The sequence below is a fragment of the Colias croceus genome, chromosome Z, assembly GCF_905220415.1.
Source record: "Colias croceus chromosome Z, ilColCroc2.1".
NCBI lineage: Eukaryota > Metazoa > Arthropoda > Insecta > Lepidoptera > Pieridae > Colias > Colias croceus.
The window spans coordinates 12,684,884-12,699,097 of record NC_059568.1 but is presented as its reverse complement, the minus strand read 5'-3'; the positions used below and the strand labels follow the sequence as shown (position 1 = coordinate 12,699,097).

The 14,214-nt window shown below is 33.9% G+C and overlaps 1 protein-coding gene across 1 annotated transcript in view; it reads right to left on the bottom strand.

Annotated features, from left to right (window-relative positions):
- Window positions 1-8,420: 8,420 nt before the first annotated feature.
- Window positions 8,421-14,214, bottom strand: part of LOC123705559 (epithelial discoidin domain-containing receptor 1-like) — a 64,827-nt gene continuing 59,033 nt past the window's right edge. Inside the window, exons 13-18 of the mRNA XM_045654395.1 lie at window positions 13,083-13,201; window positions 11,511-11,669; window positions 10,536-10,628; window positions 10,235-10,376; window positions 9,850-9,954; window positions 8,421-9,049 (exon numbers count right to left, since the gene is read on the bottom strand). Coding sequence (XP_045510351.1) covers window positions 8,846-9,049; window positions 9,850-9,954; window positions 10,235-10,376; window positions 10,536-10,628; window positions 11,511-11,669; window positions 13,083-13,201 — 822 coding nt within the window. The 3' untranslated portion in view covers window positions 8,421-8,845. The remainder of the gene's footprint in view (window positions 9,050-9,849; window positions 9,955-10,234; window positions 10,377-10,535; window positions 10,629-11,510; window positions 11,670-13,082; window positions 13,202-14,214) is intronic.

The following is a 14,214-nucleotide window of genomic DNA, read 5'->3' as shown; positions in this document are numbered from 1 at the left end:
GTAATTCGCTTCCACTTCGAAAGGCGTTGACCGCCTCCTTGGTACAGTGGTTGACGTGTGAGCGTAGAACCGAGGGGTCCTGGGTTCGTTTCCCGGTGGAGACGAAGAAAAAAAGAATGTCTCGGTCTGGTAGGACACAGAAGGCTGATCACCTACTTGTCCCTAAAGAAAATCGATCAGTGAAACAGATGTATGCATAATGCATCTGCCCCTTACCCCACTACGGGGACACGGGACTTCACTTACTTCGAAAAGTCGTTAAATGTAAGCTTAAACTATAGAAAATACGCATGAGACTACTATGTGTTCCCTTAGTTTATAAGAAATGCATTAAAGTTAGTATATGTATTAAATAATTTTAGGAATCTGCATGTAGGTGCATGTATGCATATCTTAGTTCGTATTAATCAAATTAAAAACTTGGAATACTTTCTGATATATTTGTGTTTACTATCCATGTTCTGAGTATCTTGAGCGCGTTGTTTTTGAGACAGTCTCAAAAATCTATTTGTAAAACTAAAGTCCCCTTTGGTATGAATGGCACGTTAGTTGGGTGTTACTAATTGAACAATGTAGCTAGGTGTAAGTCGACATAAGAACTCGTAATGGCGCAGTGATTCCCGCCGGCTATGTCTAGTGTCTCGACATAACGAGCATGCTTCCCTCCGACTTAAGGCCTAACTCTTTAGCCTCCGACTCTTTGAATATATGTTTGGTTGTGTTGCAATTTAGACTTAGCTCGGAGAGGGGTTGCGTTTGGTGTCCAAATGCGTCAAACCCCTCAGAGAGCGATATTATTGATATTAGGGAGAACATACATTCCAATAGCGAAATTATTTCACGTCGGATGATATTTTTCTACGTATACGGTTCTTAAATTGTAACATTTTCGTCGTTAACATTGCTTTGGATAATTTTATTGTATGTATAAAAGATGTGTTACAATTTAATCATCAATAAATTACGTCGTAGGTACATAATAATAACTTTATTATATAAGTAGCCTTTTTTACAGTTATTTTTTCTAAATAAAAAACTTCATTTTTTGTTAAACTATTCTTGGTGGTGGTAAAGATTCTTGTTCTACTTTTATTGTGTTAATGTTATGCAGGATACACTAGTTTACGCGCATGATTATTTTTTGTAAGTTTAATAAAAAATAAAATGTGGTTATAAAAATATACTTATTTCATTTAACTTATCCCATATCTACAATTTATATTACTTACTTAACTACCTAGTATAATTATGCAGGAATGAAACAACGATGTTTATATTTGCATTTCTCCTGATATTGTACTTGCCTATATTTTTAGTGAGTTGAATGTTTGATTATACTCTTTAACGAGAAAATCACTGAACATAATTTGATAATACTCAGCAGTGATCCAATGCAATTTCAACATTTAATTTCATTTGTTAAACTTAAGATAACTGTAAAAAATTAATTAATTAATTAATTAATTGTATTCTTGCATTAAATGCAAGATAAAAAGTCATAATATAATATACAAAGTTAGAATATGTTAGCAGTGGCGAGTTCAAGGCGAGTTGATAACATTAATAATTGGAATAAATAAAACAACATTATTTGATATGTTATTCAACATTTATTTTAACATTTAAAATTACATAAAAAGAAGGCAAATTGCCTTAAAAGTCTTTGATTATACCATATATGGCCTACAGAATTGATTTCATTTTTAGAGTGATAAAAGAGAATAAGAAAACATGCTATCACGCAAGCGCATTGCACTATATTTGCAATTAAATAAAAATATGTGACGGATTATTCATAGAATTTTCAGTATTTATACGATAGCAGGTTCACTTACTAACAAAACGTTTAATAATAAAATATGTTTTCAGTAAACAAATAAGATAAATAACATAAGCAAACTTAAATTAACATGTACTTAATATCTAAACATAAATGACTAGAAGATACATATTTTAAATACAGCTTTTATACAGTTATTAGTAAAACATAGTTGATTAGGCAAGCTGTGTGTTTGTCCTGATGACGTCCTATTTTTACAAACAAAACTAAGGCGATTTGTAGAAGTTGCAAGTAATATTCTACCAAAGGCGTGTAAAAGTGAAGGACCGGGGAAGACTATGCACTAGGTGTCATTTTAAAATACTTAGGACATGAAATTAATTCCTTAATTTACAATGGTAACTAAGACATAACTTACAATAAATCTACCCCCCTAAAACGATACAGCTTACAAGTACTAGATATTATTGTATTTCTATGGATAAAATAAAAATTGGTTCTAAAGGCAAAAATATTTAACAGTTTTAAAATTATCCTATTACCGCATAAAGAAATCTAAGTTTTCGGAGGTAGATTTAAGACATAAATGCTCCAAAAATAAATAGGTATACTAGGTATTTTATCACTTAAAGCCATTATAAAATTAGTAGAATGACAGTAAATAAGATAGATTTCCTTAATATTGTCAGAATTAGAGCCATTCATAATAATTTAGGATTAGGTATCATAGATAAAGCTTATAATATATGGTTAAGTGAGTAGGTCGTGTCTCAGTTAATGCTGTCTGTTAGTAGAAAGAAAGCGGCCATCGTAATTACTCTTTATCCACACCCATTTATATTGTCTTGAGCACAATAGATTACATTGGCTGTATTAAACGGCGTTAAAACTAAAAAGGTAAACATTTTTGAATCCAGGAAACTACTAAATTCATTCATTGTACTGACTAATGAATGCTTCGATGCAAAATAATGATTTAACTTAGACCAAATAATGTACATAATTATTCGAATGTCTATTTAGCGACCTAATAATACCTACTTATGCTTCCATTTGATTATTCATTTTAATGTTTCAAGTTAATAGCTTTCGAAACTTTTAGATTTTAACGAAAAAGATAATAAAAATAAAAAAAATAATAATGAAAACAAAATACCAGCCAATGCATCTTAGATAGACAGATATTGTGATGTATCTTGATTCGAATTGGTCCCAACACTTTCAGGAGTTATTACGTAGGCATCTTTATTTCTTAAACATTGTCGAATTAAAAAAATGGGAATCTGTCTTTGGATTCCATAATATTATACCTATATTCCAAAATTTAAAATATTTAAAACTAAAAGTTGTGGCATACAACATTATGATATGATAATTTATATGATAATGAAAGGACTACTTTGGGTCCTATAAATTAATATTAATTATTAGATATGTTATCAGTATAATTGCATATTATAGATGTAAAATAATTATTTACTATAGAGATAATTAATTTTATTCTATGTTACGACTGTTTTTAAGTAATACGTGATGCGGCATTTGAGTTTTGAAGAGTAGGTATACGTTTAAAATTTAAATGAGTGAATCGATAAGAACTGTATAGTTTGTAAAAGTTAAAACATTAATAAATAAGAGGAAAAAATAACATCGATGACTTAAATGTTAACTATATTAATATCGTACATACAAAGTTGGACAGTTACAATACACACCTCCCTTATTATTACAAGATGTTGCGAATGGATGAGCGGCGAGACTCCGAACCAGCTTGAACGCGTGACGCACGAATGAGACGATGTAAGGCTCCGTGCAGACAGAGAGCGTTCTGCGTTCTGCGTTCTGCGATCTGCGTTCTGCGTTCCGCGTTCCGCGATCTATAGCGCAGCGCCGCGGTTGACTGCGTTCTGTGTGCGCCGGCGCTATAGATCCTTCGCATCACAAAGAACGCGAAACGCAGAACGCAGAACGCTCTCTGTCTGTGGGGAGCCATAAGAAGATTTATGTTTACGTGAACTTTTAACATTCGTTGTAGCAACCCACAAATTATCCTTTCTGGTATGTACAATAATAAACTAATTGATAATATTAGCTCTATAAAATGAAATACATTTTTGCAGGACTTACCTAATGTTACCTTAGCTAACCTGTTTTCTTTTGAATATTACATTGATTAAATATGTTCGGGGTTTGGGATTAAGAGCTAGGGGCTGACGTGGTTTAGTTTACTGAAGAACATGCTAAGCCTACCTATTTATCCACCATGTACATGGAACTTGCATTATAATAATATTATAATGTGATTCATATAGTAAGTATATCATATATTATAGAACGTATATATTTTTCCATATCCTATTTTTCTATTTTTCTATATGATTCGGCTATATTATACTTTCTATTAGATATTATATTTATTTAACTATTTTATAAAATCAAGGAATAATTAAAATAAAACACTACGTATTACGTGCTCGAACACGATTTCTAAGTTTTATCATAACTAGTGTGATAATACTACTTGATATTTTTATAATATCTATCTAAGATCTGCCTACGAAGTGACTCAATTAAGAGAGAAGAGAAAGCAGATCGAAAGTGAAAAGAAAAAAGACCGCGAATTTCTGAAAATGTTATCGTGGAAAATAAAATGATGAAGTTCCTACTGATTCCTGATTGTAATAATAATTGATATACGAAATGTATAAATAACATAGGAATGCGTATGAGTTAAATTAATTTAATTACCTACCTATTTACTTCTAAATGATTGATTATTTGTGAATGGGTTCTTAATATTTACACTAGTTCCCTCTCCACGAGGTACTTACATGGGAATGATATGAGTGTTATCTAACTATTTACGATTATAGATTAAAATGTTGCTAAAAATTATTCAAGTAGGTACTTAATATTTACATTACCCACTAATCACTAAATTTATATTCTACTAGATTTCCGCTCGCGGCTTCGCCCGCGTTTTCAAAGGAAAACCCGCATAGTTCCCGTTCCAGGTGGATTTCCGGGTTTAAAAACTATTCTATGTGTTTATCCAAGTTACCCTCTATATGTGTGCTAAATTTCATTGTAATCGGTTCAGTAGAATTTGCGTGAAAGAGTAACAAACACACACACACACATCCTCACAAACTTTCGCATTTATAATATTAGTAGGATATTAGGACATACCTACGATATGCTAACGGCAAAATTGATTGAGATGGAATTCTGTTTTTTTAGCATTATTCCTTTTTAGTAGATGAAATTAGGAACAGTGTCTTGATATTTCTTGAATGTTAGATTCAAATCAATAAGATGAACGATATATTATGGAGGTTTGTTTTGATATTTTAAATCTAAAGCATTTAAATAAAAAAGGGTACAAACGTGGTTTATTTATCCACTCCTGTTAATTTGATATTCGCACGCGGGTACAGCAAAACTGGCACTTTTTGGTAGTGCTGTAACAAATATAACTATTCTTTAGTCTCAAATTCGAGCAGATAAAAGTTTTGTTGGAACGAGTAAGTATGCCGCTTTTGGTAAATTTTTGGATACCGTCAATGTCTTTACCACTGCAAATGGATTTTATGAAATTGAAATGCTTAATTGGAATTTTTATAATCGTAGGTATGTACTGTATGCTAAAGTATTATATTGTTAGGTACTAAACTATTTTATATTAAATCTTACTCCTATACCTTACGACGTAAGGTTAAACATGACAAATAACGCAGAAGAACATAATTTGCCACTGCAGGACATCATCATCAACTGCAGCCTTATTTACAAAATTTCCGAAAACTATTTGCTTCATAAAATACAGATTCCTTCACGTTTTAAATAAAAAAATGCAAATTATAATATTTTAATTTTTTGTCTATTTTTATGTACCTATCCGATTCAACGAGTAGGCATACGGCCGATCGGTATTACGATTAGTTACGATTTATTCTTCAAATTGTAATGGGACTCTCAAGAAAAAAATTTCGAACAACAAAGCTTGCTGTAAGTTCGTCACGAGGTCATTCGGAACGAACCACTAGCTAGAAAGATTAAAAATAAATACGCCCTGAGTATTTTCAAGCAACATTAAAGTTCATTAAAATAAAAAACCGAAGAAAATTTAGAAGAGCTCAAAAATACGTTAAACGAATCTGTATTGTATAAATGATGTAAAACCACATTACTTATCATGTTTAAAAAAACTTATTTTATATACATCTAATCGAGATATTGCTTTAACTGAGAATGCACGCACGACCAGTGGTCGTTTTGTCAGAAACGCATATATATTCATAAAACCTAATCAGAAATAAAAGATACATACACACCGAGCAAGTTTCGATACATGTACACGTGGATATTGGGTAGATATAATATTCAGTTCGTACCTTACATTGGCGACGATAGGAACTTTCTGGAAGGTTGTGTTTATCTGTAGATCGTAATGTATTCATCGGGAGCATCAGACTTAATTATTTTAGATAGGACCACTTCATACCCGCTAGCTCTAAAATACGAGGGGGACACATTTATCTTAATTTTTAATTGAAACACCGTTTTCTCCACTTTAACGAGTCTCGAATAAGAAAAAGTCAATTTGAAAAAAATATATATCTAAATACATTGTAAGAAACTTGTATGAATATAATATTCATAAGTAAGATTGTAGTTTAAAGAAAAGTTTTAATTGCATTATTTTTCAGTAAAGTGACATAAATTATTAAAATCATAACTAACATATTAGTATAAAAAAAGAATAAAATAGCGTTGTGATAAGTGAATTGTGTAAATCTGCTGACTGCTGAGACTCGATAAAACTGAAGCGGTCGCGGTGCTAGGAAGAATCGTAGTTAACATTTACAAACATTGATACATCGATATATTTCTTAAAACTACAAAGACTTTCATTAGATCAGATTAAAATTACACGAGTAATTCGGCTTTCCTTAAAAACGTTGCTACGTCGCACAGCATTCATGAAGATGTCAGATAATTAATGAAACTACTTTACCTTGTCCCAAAAGTGGGACCGCAGTGGTCGCCAATGAACCTGCTGCTTTAAAAAATATCTCTCTCTCGTAAATTCGACACGACTCTATATCCCCGAATACTGTACGACGTGTGCAATTTGTGCCTGGTCGAAGAAAACAAGAAGCACAGGTGGCAACTGATGCCCTGGAAGCTTACTTTACTCCCAGAAGTATACAACCTTAACGTTTAAAACAGGTTAAAAAAATAGGAGTTAGATTTGGATATATTATAGGGTGTAGATGGGTAGCGTGACGAATGTACGAGCGCCGTGTCACAACTCGTCAAACCCACAATTGGTCACAATACCGATCTACGAAACAAGTTACACCAAATAAATGTATGAAAAATCACGAGAGCATACCCGTACATGATTCGACGTACATTTAGTGGGTGTTACGAGTGAGGGTTGCCGTAAAGGCGAAAGTGGAAGATCATGAGAGAGCGCTAGGCGAAGGGCGCTAGGGGACAGGCATGAAAACTTACGAGCTACGAATGTTTGTAACAATAATGGCACTCGCACTTTGAGCGCGTCGTGCACAATATTGTCGACAACATGAACAACGACGAGTCTCTGAGTTTCGATCACAATTCATCAACCTTAAATAATTTGCACACTAATCGTATGATATACTAACTAGACCAATACTTAATTCCACTCAGAGACCGGCGAGTGCAAAATACCAATATTGGATTATACAATGACACCGATAATTTTATAAAAAATGGGTCGGACACCATTCAAATAGTTGTTTCATATCTACGATAAATACATAGATGCGTGAACGGTGTTCTTACTCCGACCTACGTAGATGGTTATCGATATTTTGCAATTTCTAATACAATTTTATCCTACGTGTATTAATTCCATCTACTTGCTAACTCTAACATTAAGTTGTTTAATCTGAGTTCTAAACATTGATTGACACTATTATACGTAGCGTTGCGTGTGGATTGAGTGTGAAGCAGCAAGGGGTGACAAGCTATCGAGAAGTTAGCAAGTAAACAGAAGGGTTGCAAAGCCGCACGTTCACTAAAACATGCTTAAGTCTAATTTATAATAGGTGATGTACAATAAATACTGTAAATAATACTGCCCGATTTCCTATCACATTTCATCTGCAGTCTGTTAGATTTTTGAATTATTGACACAACTCTGGGCCAAACTTAAGCAGTAGGTAGTGAATTTCATACTATGAACTTAGATCTATTCTAATATTAGTGAATAGCTAGAAGCTCATACGAGATAGGGGTCGTCAAGTTAAACATTTCAACATAGCGTACTGCGTACTTTTTTCAGATGTTCAAAATACGAGAAAAATGTAGAAACTCAGATCATTCACGTACACTATAGTTAAGGTACTTATACAAATACTTCTTCTCATATTATGTTATTCAAAGAAGTATAACATTGTCCAAATATATTATTAGCACAATCCTGTTGGGTAAATGCACCAGTAATGTTTAAAAAGAAATTGTGAGAAGTATGTACAAGTATAGAGATTTAGTATTTACAATTCCATTGAATAAAATAGTACTTTGTCTTAACTAGAAATAAATTTTAGATGAAAGTTTCCTTTTGAATTTAAAAATAAATACTTAGCTTCTGGTGCAGTTAACCCTAGGTATGTGCCGAGTAATCGTCGGTACAATTAGTACCCCTAATAGAGTACAGGAAATACAAGATCATTATTTTATGGCCATGAATGACAAACCTTAGCAGATATATCAAAACTAGATAGAAGTAACAGCAGAAAAACTAAAGTACCTCCCAAATACGTAATTGACTGGAAATCAATCAAGACAATAAGTAAAAACATGTTCTGTTATGATTTATCATGTCACTGGCTTAAGTCCAAATTGATTGTAGCTCGGCCAGCATTAGACTTGCATTACGACTCATAAATATAAAAGAAATAGTAAAGGAATAAGTAAAATAAATAAATATTTCAATTAAATATGATATATGCATAATAGGTAAACACAGGCTCAGTCGTGTGAATGGCCGAGCTTTTTTCAAATTCCAAAATTTTAACGTTGGATAGGTGGCTGGTATCCATGCGTCATTCGTTCTAAGAATCGGTGCAAGTCGTGGAAACGCGGTCGCTGCATGGGCTCTCTGCGCCAACACTCATGCATGAGGTCGTAGAGCTCCCGGCGGCAGCGCGGCGGAGGCGCTGCGGGGACGCGTGCGCCGCGCCCGCCGCACCGCCACTGACTGGCGTTGGCTACCACCTTCAATAAAATAAATAATCTAACACCTTTGACAAGGGAGTCGTACAACAATCTCCGAAAATATTGGAGAGTATTGTACAATTTATTTGCTATATTCGGTGCATCGGCACACACGCGTGATTATGCTCTATGCAAGTAAAACTTCTTACGTTTTTAAAGATGTAGTCACATCAACCGAGGTAGTCCGTAAGCGTATGCCATGGTAGAAGGTAATGATTAAGAAAGGTTGAAGTAGTTCTCTCCTACCCCCCTTTATCATTTCCTCCTCACAGGCGTCATATCTCTTGAAGTCAGTTTTCAAGGAAATTAATTAAATTAATTGTCCGAGTAAAATAGAAGACATTTAAAGCATCCAAAACTTCTCATTGATCGTTTTCTTATTAAACAAATTCTATTAATATAACTAGGGAATGCTATATATATATATTTCTAGTTCGATTTTTCAATCACTTGAATGAAATCATCTCTCTGTCGAACAAATTAAATCTATAATGTGCAATAAAACAGACTGATTATTATTAAATAAATTATAGCAATATCAAGCTAAGCTTAACCACAGAAAAACATGTCACACAATAATAGATCAAGAACTTACTCCGTGACAAAGTAAAGTAGACGCTGAAATTATTATCATGAAGAAGAGATGTTTTAAAACTCCTAGCTTCTGTTACGATATCTGACACCGGACGTTAACTCAAATCAACACTCAAATATTATATAGGATTTAACGTTAAAAGATAAATACCAAATTAGTATTCGATACTTTTCATACCATAAGAAAACTTAAAGAATTAAATTACCTGATCGTCGTTCATCTCCTCGAAGGGTTTGGCCACACAGTAAGTCAGCACTTCCCACACAGTAACTCCGAATGACCACACATCGCTCGCTGGTGAACACATTCCCTGGAGAAGGAGAAATCTTACAATTACGAGCTTTAACAATCATCCTGCGTAACAAATTACCAATTTTTAAAATAACTAAAATAGCATTCTTAAAAATGGCAAATGTCGTCTACGGGAATACAAAAGATTTATCGATATCTTCGGTAGATTGCTAGTTTCCTAAGAAATTACCTAATTCATCGTTTATTGGAAACAAATTAGCATTAAATACAGTTCCCAAAAGATAGATAATAAATATGATAAATATGATCTAAAGATAGATAATATGAAGAATGTTTACCATAAGCAAGCTCTCCCAAGCCATCCAACGCAGGGGTACTCGAGTCCCATCAGCCATGATATGGTAGTCTCCAATGAATTCCTCGCAGAACATCGCGTAGTCGGACACTTTAATGTGTAGGTCGTTTGTAACTGTTACGTTTCTGCGAAATTGATGATTAATTTAATTTTGTTGGGTCTCCTGAAACCCAATCTCGCTTTGAAGAAATTCAAGACGTCATAAGGAAAGAAGTGACTTAATTATAATTTATTTTTAGAATTAAATGTTAAGGAAAAGTCAGAAGCTCATTAAATGTGTTTACCTTGCCGCGAGATCCCGGTGTACTAACTCGAATGACTCCAGATACTTCATGCCGTTGGCAATTTGGCAGCATATGTGAATCAAACTCGAATAGCTGGTGTGATAGGAGAGGTTAATAATAAAATTAGTCGATGAATATATTCAATATTGTCACACTAACTAATAATATACCCGTAGCGAAATATTAATATAATTTTGAAACCTCCTTGAGTTTACATATTGACGACATTGTTGTCTTAACAAATCTTTGTTATTGCAAAGATAGATGAAACTCATTTAATAATGAAAGAGAATAACTAAAAATAAAAACCAAAATCGCAGTGCATGATAATTTAAAAAAACAATGATTAAATAAATATACATAATATATGGAAAACCAGTGCTGAATTTGAGAAAATCGTCTATGTTTGTTAATTTTTAGTATCTATGGTAGTTGTGGTATAAAACCACAGGGAATCAGTATATGCCGTATCAATGCCGTTTAATTGCACAGATTGCTGTTAATTCTACAGGAAATTGGATAAAGGACGCAATATGTTTGTACTGGTGCAGTTACAGATACTTCAGGTCAGCTCACCGTAACTTTGCGGTCAATTAACGTTACCTGTACAATGTTATGAATGTCTAAAGGATTTACGCTAATATCCAGTCTATTTTCATATCATTGGGAGGAATGCAAAAGCCTTTGTACAGAAGAGCTTTAGAAGATTACCAATAATTCTTATCACAATTGCCTCAGCTCATTATTTATTAAACTCTCAAAATTACTCGGTCATTTTGCGGAAATTGGAATAAAACCACGGTTAATTGATGTACAAATTAGCTTCAACAATAAGAGCTGTTAGAAATATTTCAGCTCTAGTTGCCGGCCGAAGCAATCCCCTTAGTTTAATTCTTTACCCATGTTCTTTACGCATAATTTCATTTACGTAGCTCAGCAGTAGTAGATGCTTGGTCAATGTTAACGGGGGCTTACTTCAATCTCCGTTCCATCTTCAATATCGTCGGGAGTGGTGCAGCATCGCCGCGGTCGAGTGCCGCGCATGGAGGCTCCAGCAGGCTGAGGCCAAGCACTCGCGCAAGTTGCGGGTGCTTCAGGCCAGCCCCCCAGGTAGCTTCGCGGGCAAACGCCGCTCTGTGTTCATATATTATGGTAATTACTAGATATTAAAGACATAATAGTCAGCAAACATTGTATTTGTTGTAACGTTATGGTGCCGTGCGGTCATGATAGAGATGACTTACATTTATATAAAATGGTGTGAAAATTATGATCATGCTCATATAAGATATATTTTAAAATACAAAAGATTGTAAAATTTTCCCTTTTGTAATAACAGCATTTTACAATTTTATAAATTTTCCTAGATTATCTGCTTTACTCTATGAACTTAAATCACGGGAAAACTAGCGAGTCTATATGAGATTTGAAAGGAAGATAGCTTACAATCTGGGGCCTACCTCGTATCCTGACGCGGGCTACTATGTAAGCTAGCTCAGGATAATAGGAAGGTAGGAAAAGTGGGTGGAAAACAAAAGATAAGCTAAGAATTTCTAATTTGTGGTTTAAATAACGTATGTTTATAAACACAGCTTTATGCGATCTCGTTTTAAAGCTATTATCTGAAGTTTGCTTGGATTTATAATGTGTTTTGCAAATTCATTTTTAACACAGTTTAATGTCATGAAACAATTGCGCGATATAATAAACACATCAATGAGCAATAAAAACACCGTGATATATCGGTGAAATAGCTTTTAACTGCAATAATTTGCATTCACTTGAAAGAACTTATTGCATGAAATGCTGTGATTTATATAAAACGTCGACTCGGTTGACATCGCAATAATGCACGCTAAAAGGTTTTTATGTGACGTTTTTAGTTCGCGATTGCGTGCTACGCGGCATTCAATGGTTATTTCTATCTCACGAAGGTGGATAAGATATGATTGAAATTTCAGTATCGGTAAGGCGCTCGTGAGAGCGTCTCGAAACCGCGGATCCTAGTACTAAACCCGAAATGGGAATGTAGAACGACGGTACGAATGTATGCTATATTCTGTACGTATAGAGTAAACTTTAGGAGAGGTGTAAGCAGTATTGAATACTTGACAGGCGACAGCTAGTGACACTTTGTTAGGAATTACGAGCTGGTGATTTTGTTGTATGTTTAAAATATCAAATGGAGGAAGTGTTATGTCTTGTTGTTAAACTATTTTTTTTAACTACAATACATAGTTACATATTTTAAAAACTGTTCACATTATTTCTACCCACGTCACATTAGATTCAACAATATCCTAACAATATATTATATTTTATTATGATACAAAAATATTGAATAGTGGGTTTTAGTGGCTTGTCTTCTTACATTGGTCAATACAATCTTTATATCTTGTGCGTGTGTTGGTCACTGAACTCCTAAAGCTGGACCGACTTAATGAAATGATCTGCTCTTCAGATAGATTCGAGAATGGTTAAGACAACAACTCGAAGGGAAGCGAAGGTTGAGGAAAAACCTAGTATTATAATCCAGTTCAGACTCACTTGATATCGTTATGGCAGCCCCGCCACAGCGTCTTCACGATGACGAGTCGGCGGCGGTCGCCACTCGGTAATTCCTCGTCGCTCAATTCCTCGATGCCATCCGTCTCGCAAATCTGGAGCTGTGGGACAACTTTTCTATTAGGAAAATTTGAATTCTATTGGTATAGAGATACAGTTCATTTTTTATGTTTACTGAGGTCGATAGCACAAGGTCTAGATGGGTCACGTAAGATTTTACACCAGTATCTTGTACCTTATTACAATAACCAGTATTTGATTCACCTGGTATTTTGTGTGAATTGTCAGAACTAATTGCTTTTCATCCAGGGCTTTTTAAATTGGCTTAAAATAAAGCGTAGAAGCTTAACTGATTTAAGAAAACAGGTCAGGCATCGAAATCGAATAAAAGAAATGCAATACAAGAAAATGATAATTAACAAACTAAATCACGGAAACTGTATTGAAAAAATTAAATAATTTCCTCCGCAACGGACTAATACTTTCCAAGATACACAAAAGGCTAACGCTTCGGATTCAAGAAATATTAAAAATGTTATCCGAACAAACTTTGGAAAGCCGTAACTTTTCCGTTAAACGGATGTTTAAGAGAATTAAAAAGAACGAAAGAATCCTAAATTTACATTTTTATTCCCCGGCACGTGGGAATTTTTAAGGAAAATAGTTCTTAAGCACGTAAATAGTGAGGGCGTGGAGAATTTCCTGTATATTTCGCAAAAGCCTACTTTGGCCCAGTTTCTAAGTTTACCGAGCGTGGAAAATGGCTTTGCGCCTACCGGATTTACAGACCTTGAGAAAAACCTTTCCGAAGTATACTTTCTATGCCTAGTTGTAATAACAAATTAATTTGACTAATAAATTGAACAAAATGGATATTAAATGTGATTTTTGCCTGAGTTCCCCTCTGAAGGAAATTCTTAAGCTCTTCTTGAGATTATAATGAGGGTACATTCTTTGAGATAATAGTTGAAGCTGGAAAAATATTCTAAGGACAGTTTAAATAGTTAAATGTTATTAAATGTTGTTCAATGCTACTTAAACAGTTTAAGAGGATTCAGTTTGAACCAACCGCATTCAGTTTTATATATTGAAACGGTTACTTAAACAATTTTCA